At 38.6% G+C, this 15,466-nt stretch overlaps 1 protein-coding gene across 4 annotated transcripts; it reads right to left on the bottom strand.

Moving 5' to 3' along the window:
• Positions 1-13,816: 13,816 nt before the first annotated feature.
• LOC107415479 (uncharacterized) lies at positions 13,817-15,409 on the bottom strand. 4 transcript variants are annotated; one of them, XR_001581225.4, is made up of 3 exons: positions 15,135-15,401; positions 14,269-14,319; positions 13,817-14,153 (listed from the first exon to the last, which is right to left on the bottom strand). XR_001581225.4 is itself a non-coding variant. In XM_025072425.3 (3 exons), exons 1-3 carry the CDS (start codon positions 14,886-14,888, stop codon positions 13,911-13,913), a joined length of 339 nt encoding a protein of 112 aa, XP_024928193.3. In that variant the 5' UTR covers positions 14,889-15,128; the 3' UTR covers positions 13,817-13,910. The 4 variants fall into 4 exon arrangements, 2 of the variants coding, with proteins under 2 accessions (XP_024928193.3, XP_024928194.1); XM_025072425.3 differs by lacking the exon at positions 15,135-15,401 and adding an exon at positions 14,844-15,128; XR_007240560.2 differs by lacking the exon at positions 14,269-14,319 and having other exon boundaries at positions 15,135-15,409.
• Between the last annotated feature and the right edge of the window lie 57 nt (positions 15,410-15,466).

Genomic DNA, 15,466 nt, shown 5'->3' with positions numbered 1-15,466 from the left:
CTCTATTGTATGTTGAGGTGATTTCGAAAGTTGAACATGTATCTAGAAATGTTCATCAAACAGCCTTTGCTTCGGATAGTGGGAGTAATGTTCATTCTTTTGCTTGTCCTCCAATTGACGTTCATCCACCACAAGTTTCAGGTACTGAACCTATTCAGGCTACATCTCAGAAAATTATGGTTCAAGAAACTCAGTTTAGAGATCAAGTTGATGTTCGTGGGGCCTAGACATCATTTAACATTTACGAAAGAGTTGATGTTAGAGGTGACTATGCTGAACGGTTTCCTAACGATGAAGAGTATGAGTAGTTGCATAATATTGATCATGATGAGAATTACAATGCAGTAGGGGATGATGTTGATCATAATGATGTAGATTTTGATAATGAATTGCCGCACAATGATAATGATATGCATCCTGAAATGAACAATGAAGGAGTTGATGATATTAGAGTTCATTGTGCTACAAGTGACCACATATCATCGAGCAATAGAAGTGGTTCTAAGGCCATATTTTAGTAAAAGTTCACTGGTTGTGAGAGCATTGTAGTTGGACAATTATTTTGCAACAAACGTGACTTACACAATAAACTGAGTATCTATTGCATGCGTGAAAATAAGGAGTTCAAGGTGACATGATCAACTACACCACGATATGAGGTTGTGTGCTTGGAAAATACTTGTAAATGATGACTATGTGCAACCACATTTAAAAATGGAAAAATATTTATTGTGAGAATTTTTGATAATGTACACAGTTGCTTGTTAAATATCGTGCATCGAGAACATAAGCAGGCCAGTAGTCGGGTTATCGGGCAATGTATCGAATCTAAATATGAAGGGATTGCACGTGTTTTCATACCCAAAGAAATTCAACATGCTTTTTTGCAGAAATATGGGGTGAATATAAGCTACAACAAAGCATTGAGAGCTAAAGAGTATGCACTTAACAGTGTTAGAGGATCTTCAGAGAAAAATTTTGCTAACTTGCCTACTGTTATGAGTTAGTGTCGAAGAACCCTGAGACTCTTATACGTATCAAAACAGATGATAATAATAATTTTGTATATTTCTTTATGGTGATTGGAGCAAGCATTAGGGGATTTATATCCCACATAAGACCCGTGTTGGCTGTTGATGCGACTACATTGAAAGGGAAATACAAAAGATACATGGATATTGCATCGGGCATGGATGGCAATAAGCAAATCTATCATTTGGCTTTTGGCATTGGAGATGGAGAGAACGAGCAAGCATGTACATGGTTTTTCCAAAACCTCAAGGATGCGATTGGAGATTTTTCGGATTTGGTGTTTGTCAATGATAGACAGCCCGCTATTGAAAAGGCATTATGCAAAATTTTTCCCAATGCATGCCATGCGCTGTGCACGTACCATATAAGCAGAAATATTAAAGCAAATGGACATGCAAAAAATGAAACAATAATACAATGTTTCATGCTCGCAGCTAGTGCATATTTGGTTGAAGATTTTGAGTTTTATATGAGACAAATTGAGGTAAAAAACAGTAGGATTGCCTAGTACATTTGATCATGTGACCTTACAAGGTAGACACATTATCTTTCTTCATGTAGAAGGTACACTATCATGACCATCAATATTGCCGAAAACTTGAATGATATTTTGCTAGATGCTAGAGAAACGCCAATAGTAGTATTAATTGAGCACATACAGGATTTACTGCAAATGTGGTTTTATGAGCGACGTACTGCAGGTGCAAAATTGGAGTATTAATTGAGCACATACAGGAAGCCTGTGACTGACTGTAACACCCCGTCCCAAACCATATCGAAATTTTTGCACGTTGACCGAGTGGGTCAAAAGTTGACTTTTTGTTCCAGCTGAAATTTCTAGTTGACTGTGGTATCGTGACGAAGTACATGATGCCTCGAGTTCGTAGACTAGTAGCACGTCGAAAACGGAGCTACGGTTTGGAAGTTATGGACAAAACAAGTCGAGGTTCAAACTGTCCAAAAGGTGCCGGGAGTTGACTTTTTATCGTTGTAGAATTTTATTTTGACTTTTGTATGGTTGTAAAATACTCGTCGATACGAGTTCATAGACTAGCGGCCCGCTTAAATTGGACATCTGGTTAAAAAGTTATGAACGTATGAAGTTTTTCGAATACCGTAATATTTTATTATATCTGGCTTAAGTGCACAGTGACGCCACATGTCGACATCTGAGAGGTCCACGTGGGTGAACAGTGTCACCCACGGTGGCATTTATTTGGCAAAACGACGGGGGAGGAGAGAGAAAGGAAGAGAAGAGAGAGAAAGGGAGAGAGAAAATCGCTGGCCACCGGAGTTGCGAAATTTTTCGGCTGATTCTTGCCACACGCACCAGCCAGAAGGGAGCGCCTCTCCATTCCTGGCCAAACCCCAAAATTTCACGGCCAACCGACAGTCGACGCGCCCAGATCGGGGCTTTTTCTGGCGGCAGCACCGATTCCTTCAACCGCCGAGATCTCCACAATCCGGCCTCCGTTCTTGTCACCGCCGGTACCGTTGAGACCCTCTCCCTCTGATCTACAAAACCCCCAAAAATCTCAGCCACCAGCCACCGCACGCGCCATCGGCGGCGACGGTTGCCGGTGACAGCGACGGCTCGCCGGAGAAATCCCTATTCCGGCGAGTGCCCAGTCCCGTCTCCGGTCCCTCTCCATTAATTCCGACCCCCTGAATCCAAATCCGGTGTCCTTTTCCTCCAATTCACGATGGTTTGAGAGAATCGAAGAGTTGAATCCCGAAAGCTTTCCGACGAGATTCCGGTCACCTCGGGTCCGATCTCCGGGAAGTAAGACCGGATCCGTGATCCTCGTCACTCAAGCTTCAATTCGGTATATTACTCGTCAATTTTGATTGTCGTTTGTGTTCACTCCCCGGGTACCCATTTGGGTGTTACTCGATTAAAATATTAATATATTTGGTTTGGTGTATTGTGGATGTTTTAGGTGCACGTGTGGGTAGTGGAGTTGATCTTGCGGAGGATCTTGACTGATATACGTGCTTAAGGTAAGTGACCCACCTTCAAAACTATTTTGGAGTGATTAATTATATTTATTTAGTGTTAATTTAGTATCTGGAATTATGCTCATGTGGTGAAATTTAAATAAAATTGTGGAAAAAATATTATTTTATATATATATACCCATTGATGCTAAACGGAAATTTTGGGTTATTAAGAAATTTCCAATTATTATTTTATTGTGATTTAATTGTATTTATTACACATGAGCAAAGTATTTTCATTAATTAATTGTGTTTGGATTTTTATATTATTTTTTGGGCATAATTGGTTTAAATATTTTAATGAAAATATTAGTTTAAATTGGTGGTTTCAAATTTAATAATTATGCCCGTGGAATATTATTTGATGGACTTTGTGATACGAGAAAAATTATTTGTATATCATTATCGATGGTTTCGTACAGGAAATGTTAAAGGAAAATGTGGGATGGTGAATTTGAAAACTGGTATATTTCCCACGGTAATTTTTGGAAAATTGGTACGGTAATAAGAAACTTAATAATTGATTTTAGACGCAGTCATACAGTATTGGTGTTCTGGCTGTATATGTGGTTAGCGCGCAAGTTATTATGTCGCCCGTGAGTTGCCATTGGACCGAGGGCAGGCAAGTTTTATATAGTGCACATAGCCGCCCCCCTCCGTGGCTAGACCTGGCAATTTGGGTCATGACATGGCGACACGACTCGAAAACAATAAGGAATAAATGGGTTTGGGTTTATTATAAATGGGTTCGGGTCATAATCGGGTCAACCCGTTTAACACAAATATTAATCGTGTCATTTTCAGGTTGACCTGTTTAACTCAAAATTGACCCGTTATGACCCATTTATTAAACGTGTCAGTTTCAACCCGACACGATTATACACCTATTACAACTCATTTAAATTTAATTTTAAATTAATATTTTATCACTAATATAATATTTAATAACTAAAAATATTATAAATTAAAAATTTTATAAAAATAATTTTCTATTACTAATTTTTTAAAAACAAAAAATACATCTTTAATAAAACAAAAACATAAAAATAAAAAAAATAAATTTTTTTTTTCGAGTTAATAGGTTAATTTTTGGGTTAACGGGTTAATAGGTTAGTTTTCGGATTAATAGGTCAATTTCAGGTTAATAGGTCAACACGACCCGTTAAAATAATCATGTTAAACGGGTCGTGTCGTGTTGACCTGTTTATAAACAGGTCGGGTTAGTGTTTTAGGTACCTGACACGATTAATAAATGAGTCGTGTTCGGGTTAAGTATTTTTGACACGATTATTAAACGGGTTGACACGAACACGACCCACGAACACGAATTGTCAGGTCTATTCGTGGCCGGGATGACGATTTCAGCAGCGGCACTGTCGAGACGCCGAAGCATCGTATGCAAGTTTCTCTCTTTAACCTCCCTGCCAGTCGGTGCTCGGGACGCTGGGTATCGGAGGGCATCACTGGTATATAGTGTGGTGCGTCAAGTATAAATTTTCGGATAGAAATTTCAAACCCCAAAGTGTTTAAAAATTATTTATTATATTTTATTACATTTTATTTATATTTGGGGTATTTATTTATTGTTTATTAAATTAATTGATCCTTTGGTTTTCAGGGAATACGAATAACGGGTTTTGTGAAAATGTTTTAAAAAGGGGAACATTTCCAACAGAGTGAATAGTGAGGGTTTTGAGAGAAAATATTACTTTCAAAGGTTTATTATTTATTTAATTGTTGGTATTAATTAAATTTCTTTATTTGTTATACTATTAATATTAAAAGTGTTTAGTAGATAGGGTCACTCATTGAGATGATTAGCGTTTCACATTTTTAAATTCCGTTCCCTTAGGTGCAAGGGGTGGTAGATGTTCTTTCGGAGCGAACCAAATCTCCGTCGCTGTCGTAGTTTGAGAAGTTACCTTTGTCTTCGTTTATTTCAATTGTAATATTTCTTTCATCCTTGTTGTATTCTATACTTAATAGTGCTTCATGAAGCTCTGTATACTGTTCTGAACATTTATGTATTAATTATGCACTGGATTAATGTTATTCATTTGGAGTGCTGTAAATTTGTGGAAATCAGCTTGTAGTTTATGGGAGGAATAAAGGGATGAATATAGAAGTGTGTTTTCAGTGCAGGAAATTTATGGTAAGTCCAACCCTTAGGGGATGTTCTACCGGATTTTCCATTGGAGGGTCCAGTAGGGTTTCCCTGGGATCAAGGCTTGTCTAGGGTTCCGGTGAGGAATTTTGGATGGGTCCTAACAGTTGGTATCAGAGTATAGGTTCTTATAATCCTAAGGGACTGTGCATTGCTGTACAGCCCATCCGTAAATTTTTCCCTTTTTGTAATTGTGCTTAAGTGTCTTTATTCTAAACTCTTGTTTGTTTCTTCAGAATTTGCTACGATGCGTAGGCGAGACGCACGTAGTACTCGGGAACACTCGGCTGAGAGTTCCGAGAGTCGATCGAGCCTTAGGGAATTTGTCTCTCAACTAACTCGAGCCTTAGGGAGTTCAAGCTTTAGTAATCAATCCGTGGATCAGGCTTGACGATTGGGAGCTGTGAATTTCGATGGAAGCCAAGGCCCAGCTGCAGCCATGAATTGGCTATCCAACATGGAGAAAATCTTCCGAGGGGATGCAGTGTCCTGACGAAGATATGGTTAGGATCTCTGGTTTCATGTTAGAAGGAGACGCCCGAAAGTGGTGGAAGGTAGAAAAGACTCGTAGAAGGCATACATGGGATCAGTTTAAGGTTGCATTCACTACCGAATATTGCCCTCCTGCTTACCGTGAGGCCAGAAGGAGAGAGTTCGAGGAGCTGCGACAGGGGAACATGACTGTTTCTGAGTACGAGAGAAAGTTTTGGGAACTATCCGAATTCTGCATGCACATGATTCCCGATGACCACGCGAAGAAGGTGAGGTTCATAGATGGCTTGAACGAAAACATAGCCCTCACCCTTGCTGGATCAGTGCATCCTACCTATCAGTCCGCTAGGGATGCAGCGCTGGAGCTAGAGAGACTGGTGGAGATGCGCAAACCCTCGACACATAGATCATTCGAAGGTTCATATAGTGGGGCACCTAGACAAGGAGCATCCAAGAAGAGCCATAGTTCAGGCTCATCGGGTAGTGGTGGACCGAGCCCACGAGGCAGATTTCAGCGGAGAGGCAGTTATCGTATGCCCCAGACAGCACGCCATTCGATCAGTGGGGATACAAGCTCGTATCAGCAGTCACACTTTGGTCCTACGCGGACTTGTCCAATTTATAAGAGGAAGCATTCCGGGCAGTTCCAGATGGATGGTATATGTTTTCAGTGTGGGCAGCCAGGCCACATAAGGAGGGAGTGCCCTTATGGTAGTGGCAGTATGTTAGGGGCAGGTCGGCGAGCACAGCATACTAGTGTATTTCAGGGTCAGAGTTCCCAGGGGAGTTAAGCAGTAGGAAGTTCTTCGGGATCGGCCCAACCGTCTACAGGATCAAGTTGGGGTAGAGGAAGGAAGCCCCAACAGACGGGTCAAGGTCGACTGTTTGCTATGATGCAGCAGGAAGCCCGGGCCACACCTGACGTTGTTACAGGTACTTTGAATATTTTTGGTAATGATGCACGTATGCTTATAGACCCGGGAGCAACACATTCGTTCATCTCAAAGGAATTTGTCATTCGGGTCGGTATGACCCCTACTCCTTTAGGATGTCTATTAGAAATAGCCATTCCTATAGGAGAATCCTTGTGGCCTAGCCAGTTGATCAAGGAGTGTTTCTTCTGCATCGAAGATCAAGTGATGGAAGCGGACTTGATCCTGTTGGATCTATCCGGACTTGACGTAATCTTGTGCATGGATTGGTTAGCAAGGAACCATGCTTCCGTAGATTGTTATAGCAAAGAAGTTACATTTAGGAGGCCAGGTTTGCCTGAAGTGGTATTCCGTGGGGAAGTTGGGAGGCTTTTGCCGAGATTAATATCTACCCTCACCGCCAAGAAGCTACTGAATAAGGGTTGCCAAGGGTATTTAGCTCATGTGATAGATACCCGAATAAGTGGGGTCAGATTGGAAGACCCTAAATTGAGAATAATTAAGGGAAAGGTACAAGAAGGTCTTGATCCGGAGTTTTCCATAAGGAGGGATGGGGCCCTCGTGTATAAAGGACGACTTTGCGTTCCTGATATTCCAGAACTGAAGAAGGAGATCTTAGAAGAGGTGCATAGCTCGATATATGCGATGCATCCTGGGAGTACCAAAATGTACCGAATGCTTGTTAAGTATTATTGGTGGATTGGCATGAAGAGAGAAGTGGCAGATTTTGTATCAAAATGCCTAATTTGTCAACAAGTAAATGCAGAAAGACAGAAGCCTTCAGGACTACTCCAATCCTTACATATTCCCGTGTGGAAGTGGGAGGAACTCAATATGGATTTTGTGTTCAAGCTTCCCTCTACACCCAGGAGATATGATGGTGTTTGGGTGATCATTGATCGTCTTACCAAGTCGGCACACTTCTTACCGGTACAAGAGCGTTTTTCACCCAAGAAATTAGCCCAGTTGTTCGTGCAACGTATTGTGAGTCTTCATGAAGTACCGCTAGCCATCGTATCCGATCGAGATCCATGTTTTACTTCACAACTATGGTTGAAGTTGGCTGATGCATTAGGAGCAAAACTTAACTACAGCACCGCCTTTCACCCGCAATCTGATGGACAAGCTGAGCGCACAATTTAGACATTAGAAGACATGCTGAGGTCTTGTGTTATGCAATTTCACGGTAGCTGGGATGAACAATTGCCATTGATAGAATTTGTCTATAACAACAGTTATCAGGCGAGTATTGGGATGTCCCCGTATGAGGCTTTATATGGGAGGCAGTGTCGGACACCTTTGTGCTCGAGTGAAGCAGGAGAAGAGAGACTCCTTGCAACGAATAATGCGGTTGGATCTGAGTATTTACGGATGACCTTGGATAAGGTGAAGATCATTAGGGATCGGTTGAAGGTTGCCAAGATCGACAGAAGAGTTACGCCGATGTGCGTAGGAAGGATTTGGAATTCGAAGTAGGAGATTAGGTATTCCTAAAGTTATCTCCATGGAAAAGAGTAGTACACTTTGGTTGACGAGGTAAGTTGGGTCCTCATTATATTGGGCCTTATGAGATTACGGAGAGGATTGGCCTCGTGGCTTATAGGTTAGCATTATCGGAAGAGCTAGCCTGAGTGCACAACGTATTTCATGTTTCGATGCTACGGAAATATATTGTAGACCCATCACACGTACTCGAGACTCCTAACATAGAATTAAGGGAAGATCTTTCGTATGTAGAGCAACCAGTGCAGATTTTGGATCGCGAGCAGCGGGTGCTACGTAACAAGTTGACTTTTTGTTCCAGCTGAAATTTCTAGTTGACTGTGGTACCGTGGTGAAGTACATGATGCCCTGAGTTAGTAGACTAGTAGCACGTCGAAAACGGAGCTACGGTTTGGAAGTTATGGGCAAAACAAATCGAGGTTCAAACTGTCCAAAAGGTGCCGGGAGTTAACTTTTTATCGTTATAGAATTTTGTTTTGACTTTTGTATGGTTGTAAAGTACTTATCGATACGAGTTCATAGACTAGCGGCACGCTTAAATTGGACATCTGGTTAAAAAGTTATGGGCGTGTGAAGTTTTCCGAATACCATAATATTTTATTATATTTGGCTTAAGTGCGCAGTGACGCCATGTGTCGACGTCTGAGAGGTCCACGTGGGTGAACAGTGTCACCCATGGTGGCTTTTATTTGGCAAGACGACGGGGGAGGAGAGAGAAAGAGAGAGAGGAGAGAGAGAGAGAGAGGGAGAGAGAAAATTGCCGGCCACTAGAGTTGCAAAATTTTTCGATCGATTCTTGCCACACGCGCTAGCCAGATAGGAGCGCCTCTCCATTCCCGGCCAAACCCCAAAATTTCACGGCCAATCGACCGGCGACGCGCCCGGATCGGGGCTTTTTCCGGCGGCGGCGTCGATTCCTTCAACAGCCGAGATCTCCACATTCCGACCTCCGTTCTTGTCACTGCCTGTACCGTTGAGACCCTCTCCCTCCGATCTACAAAACCCCCAAAAATCTCAGCCACCAGCCACCTCACGCATCGTCAGCGGCGACGGTTGCCGGTGACCGCGACGGCTCGCTGGAGAAATCCCTATTCCGGTGAGTGCCCAGTCCCGTCTTCGGTCCTTCTCCACTAATTCTGACCTCCTGAATCCAAATCTGGTGTCCTTTTCCTCCAATTCGTGACGGTTTGAGAGAATCGAAGAGTTGAATCCCGAAAGCTTTCCGGTGAGATTCCGACCACCTCGGGTCCGATCTCCGGGAAGTAAGACCGGATCCGTGATCCTCGTCACTCAAGCTTCGATTCGGTATATTACTCGTCAATTTTGATTGTGGTTTGTGTTCGCTCCCCGGGTACCCATTTGGGTGTTACCCGATTAAAATATTAATATATTTGATTTGGTGTATTGTGGATGTTTTAGGTGCACGTGTGGGTAGTGGAGTTGATCTTGCGGAGGATCTTGACTGATATACGTATTTAAGGTGAATGACCCACCTTTAAAACTATTTTGGGGTGATTAATTTTATTTATTTGGTGTTAATTTGGTATATGAAATTATGCTCATGTGGTGGAATTTAAATATAATTGTGGAAAAAATATTATTTTATATATATATACCCATTGATGCTAAACGGAAATTTTGGGTTATTAAGAAATTCCCGATTATTATTTTATTGTGATTTAATTGTATTTATTACACATGAGCAAAGTATTTTCATTAATTAATTGTGTTTGGATTTTTATATTATTTTTTGGGCATAATTGATTTAAATATTTTAAGGAAAATATTTGTTTAAATTGGTGGTTTCAAATTCGATAATTATGCCCGTGGAATATTATTTGATGGACTTTGTGATACGAGAAAAATTATTTGCATATCGTTATCGATGGTTTCGTACCGGAAATGTTAAAGGAAAATGTGGGATGGTGAATTTGAAAACTGGTATATTTTCCACGGTAATTTTTGGAAAATCAGTACGGTAATAAGAAACTTAATAATTGGTTTTAGACGCACTCATATAGTATTGGTGTTCTGGCTGTATATGTGGTTAGCACACAAGTTATTATGTCTCCCGTGAGTTGCCATTGGACCGAGGGCAGGCAAGTTTTATATAGTGCACATAGCCGCCCCCCTCCGTGGCCGGGATGATGGTTTCAGCAGCGGCGCTATCAGGACGCCGAAGCGTCGTATGCAAGTTTTCCTCTTTAACCTCCCCGCCAGTCGGTGCTCGAGACACTGGGTATCGGAGGGCATCATTGGTATATGGTGTGGTGCGTCAAGTATAAATTTTCGGATAGAAATTTCAAACCCCAAAGTGTTCAAAAATTATTTATTATATTTTATTACATTTTATTTATATTTGGGGTATTTATTTATTGTTTATTAAATTAATTGATCCCTTGGTTTTCGGGGAATACGAATAACGGGTTTTGTGAAAATGTTTTAAAAAGGGAACATTTCCAACGGAGTGAATAGTGAGGGTTTTGAGAGAAAATATTACTTTCAAAGGTTTATTATTTATTTATTTATTTAATTGTTGGTATTAATTAAATTCCTTTATTTGTTATACTATTAATATTAAAAGTGTTCAGTAGATAGGGTCACTCACTGAGATGATTAGCATCTCACGTTTTGAAATTCCGTTCCCTTAGATGCAAGGGGTGGTAGATTTGTCTTCGTTTATTTCAATTGTAATATTTCTTTCATCCTTGTTGTATTCTATACTTAATAGTACTTCATGAAGCTCTGTATACTGTCCTGGACATTTATGTATTAATTATGCACTGGATTACTGTTATTCATTTGGAGTGCTGTAAATTTGTGGAAATCAACTTATAGTTTGTGGGAGGAATAAGGGGATGAATATAAAAGTGTGTTTTCAGTACAGGAAATTTGTGGTAAGTCCAACCCTTAGGGGAGGTTCTGTCGGATTTTCCATTGAAGGGTCCGGTAGGGTTTCTCTGGGATCAGGGCTTGTCTAGGGTTCCGGTGAGGAATTTTGGACGGGTCCTGACACTGACCATATGGAAAAGCAACTCAAACTCCAAAATTTGGAGTCTATTGGACTACATGTGAAGGCCGTTAATATGCATGAATTTCTTGTGGAAGGTGGGAGTTTGAGGGGTACAGTTAATCTCCAATAAAAAATATGCTCATGCAAAGTCTTCGATCTTGGTCAATATCCTTATGATCATTGTATTACCGCTTGTAAAGAATGCAAAATTGCTACTTATGGCATGTGTTCTCATTTCTACACCGAAGATGCATATCGTGCAGCTTATGCTGAGTCTATTTATCCTGTGTTAGATGAAAAACAGTAGCATGCTTCGGATGACATGGCAAGTCATATTGTTCTTCCACCGAGATGGACATGTAGGCAAACCGGTAGGCCGAGGATGCCATGCATACCATCCGAAGGTGAAAATGTTATTGGACGTAGATGTAGCCGATGCAGTGATGTTGGCATTATAGGCAGAGATGTACAAATCCATTGTCTTATGTTTCGAATTAGAAAGTTTTAATTTAGTGTTATGGTTTAATATATTTTGATAATTATTTCATATATTGGATATTATATTTTCTACTCGACGGTGGAAGATTTATTAGCAATTTTTTTCTTTTTTTGAATTTAATCCCAAATGAAAAGAGACTTTTTGGAATAGATTTTAAATCTTTAGTTTACATCTCATTTTATGAAATGTCCAAATGATTTTGAAAAGAAAAACAAATATATATCATTTTTTCTTTTCTTTTAAATGGTTATTGATTTTAAACGTCAATACATTTTTTGTTAAATCCATCTTCATCTTATATAATATTTGTCTCCACTTTCAATGTTTTTTTACCCTACTATTAACTTAAACAATCTATTAGAAATTGATTTTCAAAATGGAGAAAATTAGTTTCCAATATGACTAAATATTATTCAACAATTTCCGCTTGAAGGAAATTTTTTTCCAACAAGAGGAAAACGATTTTCGCTTGGAAAAAAAATTTTCCAACAGGAGGAAAACGATTTCCGCTTGGAGGAAAAATTTTCCGCTAGGCAGAAAATTATCCAGAAGCTTTAATTAACCATGTGGGATTTCCGACTAGAGGAAAATATTTCCACTTGGAGGAAAAAAATTTCAACAGAAGGAAAACGATTTCTGCTTGGAGGAAAATCTATTAGAAAAATGCATCATCGCCTAACGTATATGCTTAGTTCTTTGTTGTAAGCCTCATGAGCATACTTCCTCCTGAAGAACTCTATGTCATCTTGTGTGAAAGTCAATGGTAATCTAACATGTAAAAACTCCATAGGCTTGAGTGTAAAAATACCACAGTCACCACTGCAATAAAACAACTCATATAGAAAGATATTAAGGGTTACATTATGCTTTACAGTGCAAATTTTTTAAAAACTCCATTTTTTAATGTTGGTCATTTATTTTCGAATGCTTAAATCACTTGCATTGCAGATCACTTATTCCCATAATGGCTTCATTCTGGGATGACTATGTACCTTCAAATCGTACCGTATTCAATATTAATGCATTAATGCAGCATCAACTTGCATAACATTTTCTATTTTGTTCAAAATAGCAACTTACATTAATGGAAAACAAACCACCACCAATGCTTCTCTATCTCTTTATCTCTCCCTCTCTCTCTTTCTTTATCTTTGTGAGTATGTGTGTGTGTGTGTGTGTGTGTGTGTGTGTGTTTGTGAGAGCTTTAAATCCTTATTTTTTTAATTTTCTCAGTAGTCATTTGCAACTATATGATCTCAAATTTTGTGCTTCAATTTTCTGCTTGGTCCATCACTTGCTCCTTTAGTGCTAAAAAAATAAAAAATCAATAATAGTAAAAAATTTAAATATTTAAATATTTCTTAATTAAACTAAAATGAGTTAATTTTATTCTTGTATAATGGGTAGGTCTTCTAATGTAACTCGCATATTCTCTCAATATATCTAACTTATCAATAATTCCTCTTTCAGTTTTGATATAAAAAAAAGTTTTGCGAGCCCAATTCATAGTAGGTCTAGCATAGGATTATCATTGATAGAGGATCACATGATTCATTAAAAGGGAAGCACTTATTTATCTCTAATCTTAAACTCTAAGAATAATTTGCATGCTAACTTTGTTGAGATTGGTTTGCAAAGCCAACTGGGCATAAAATTGTTTGGAAAATGATCATAACAAATATAAGACACTAGCAGATGCATAAGATGACTAACAAATAACATTAGCCTAAATGCAGAAATATGTGCCACTAAACGCATCAATGGATTTCATTTTCTTTGCAGTAAACATAAATACATAAATAATAGAGATATAAACCATCCCCATCTCCAAACTATGGATCACAAATAAGCAATCATCATGATAAGTCACAAAATATCATACATGTTAGAATTGTGTTTAAGCAAATATCATTTTCAAATTAAGTTTCTGAATTACCATATTATAAATGTGGTTAGAGAGGGAGAAGAAGAAGCATAAATAAAGGCAATAAATATAATTTGACATTTACCTGATTCTTTTGGGAACTAATGCTGGACTTTCTATCCTACAATCTTTTTGAAACCAAGGCTGGGGGGGAAAAAATAGCAATTAAATCTGATTCAATTGGTAAATGAGCTTTAATATTGTTTATGAAAAATATAAATCAAAAGATTTATATAAATCTAGGAAAAAAAAAATTCACTTCTTGCAATATAGCACCTAGTTGTTTACATTAAAAAAAAAAAATTGCAATGAAGTCGAGCCAATAATCTAAGCTTATATCAGTACTCAATAATTTAAGTATTTATGTAAATCATCCATCTTGTACTGAAATGCCATCTAGACTCTACAGCCAAAACCACCTCATAGAAGAAATGATGCTTGTTTTCATAATTGGGATATTGGAAGCAACTTCCTTGTCCTGATACAGTCAATGCACCAACCAAAGTCCACTTCTTGTATAATTTGCTGCTCAAAGTACCATCCCTTTGTAAATCAATGCTTATGGGAGCCTGAGTTGCACCCTTTTCACCATTTGGCTGAAAGTAAATGAGAAATAAAACTTCAGAATAAAGAAGAAACTTCTACGCAGTCCTATCAAATAGAAAAAATAATAAAAAAGGATCCCACTATTAAAATACAAATTCAACGTACCAAAACAGGATGTCCAATTAGACTGTTCAAAATTGTTGATTTACCGGCACCCTAAATATTATGAGCACCAAAAAATGTTCAAAGAAGATACATAAGGATCTCCAAACAGTTAAGAGAACAACCAATGTAATAAAATTATCAAGATTTAACACTTTGCAATATAGACTAATCATCAAATAGCTTCTCATAGTTCATAAGGAAAAATATATAAAAAACTTCAATGTTTCATAGAACCACCAATGCGAGCATTGATACTTATAAAAAGAGGGAAAAGATCACGATATAATGGTTGGACCCATTTGATATCATTTTCCATGCAAAGACCAAGTCTGCAATTCAATAGACAACAAGTTGCACTATCCGACTATCTCGAAAGGCAACAACATTTAATTCCTAAAAAATTGAAAAAAAAAAAAAACAAAACAATACTAAAAAAAAAAACTCTGAAATCAAATGAGTAAGAGAAAATATAAGATGTCCTCAAGTTCGAAGCTATCTTTCGCTGCAATGACCTATTTCCTTTCTCAAGTCCTCAGTTCCTTGCCAACAAGATAAATTTCGTATGAGGAACTGACCTCAAAATCGAAGCAGTTATCAATCCTAACCACATGAACCAACATTGCCAAAGATCCAAACACAAACCAGATTCAAAGATCTATATATTAAAAAGAGAAAAGCAAATCCAACCAAATTCCAATGAATCAATCTGTGCTCTCTAAAAGTATAAAGACCCAACCACCCAAACTACTATACTAACGCGAAAATGAATCAAAACTAAGAGAGAGAAAAAAAAAATAGCATCGATAATTTATGGTATAGAAACCAGAAAAGCGGTGATAACGTAGTAAAGGACAAGGTTCACTCACAACATTGCCGAGAACGACAACATTTAGGAAAGTAGAAACACATCGAGAGGAACCACTCGAACTGGAATTCTCATCAACTGTGGCGACAATGGTGGTGCGACGATGATGGCAGCGACAAATGACAGATCAGAGTAGAGCCCACAATGGTGTGTCTCTTCTCTGTCTCTGGGTGGCAACAATGATTGAGTTTTCGAAAGGGAAAGAAAAGGAAAAATAGAAAGAAACCCTAGATGAGTCGATAGATTCGAAGGTAGAGGAAAGAAAAAAAAAAAAACAAAAACAAGAAAAGAAAAAAAAGAAGTGTTTTGATAGAGAGAGAAAAAAAAAAATCA

This window comes from Ziziphus jujuba, chromosome 4, assembly GCF_031755915.1.
Source record: "Ziziphus jujuba cultivar Dongzao chromosome 4, ASM3175591v1".
Lineage (NCBI taxonomy): Eukaryota > Viridiplantae > Streptophyta > Magnoliopsida > Rosales > Rhamnaceae > Ziziphus > Ziziphus jujuba.
The sequence above is the reverse complement of the archived record's forward strand: the minus strand, read 5'-3'. Positions and strand labels throughout refer to the sequence as shown.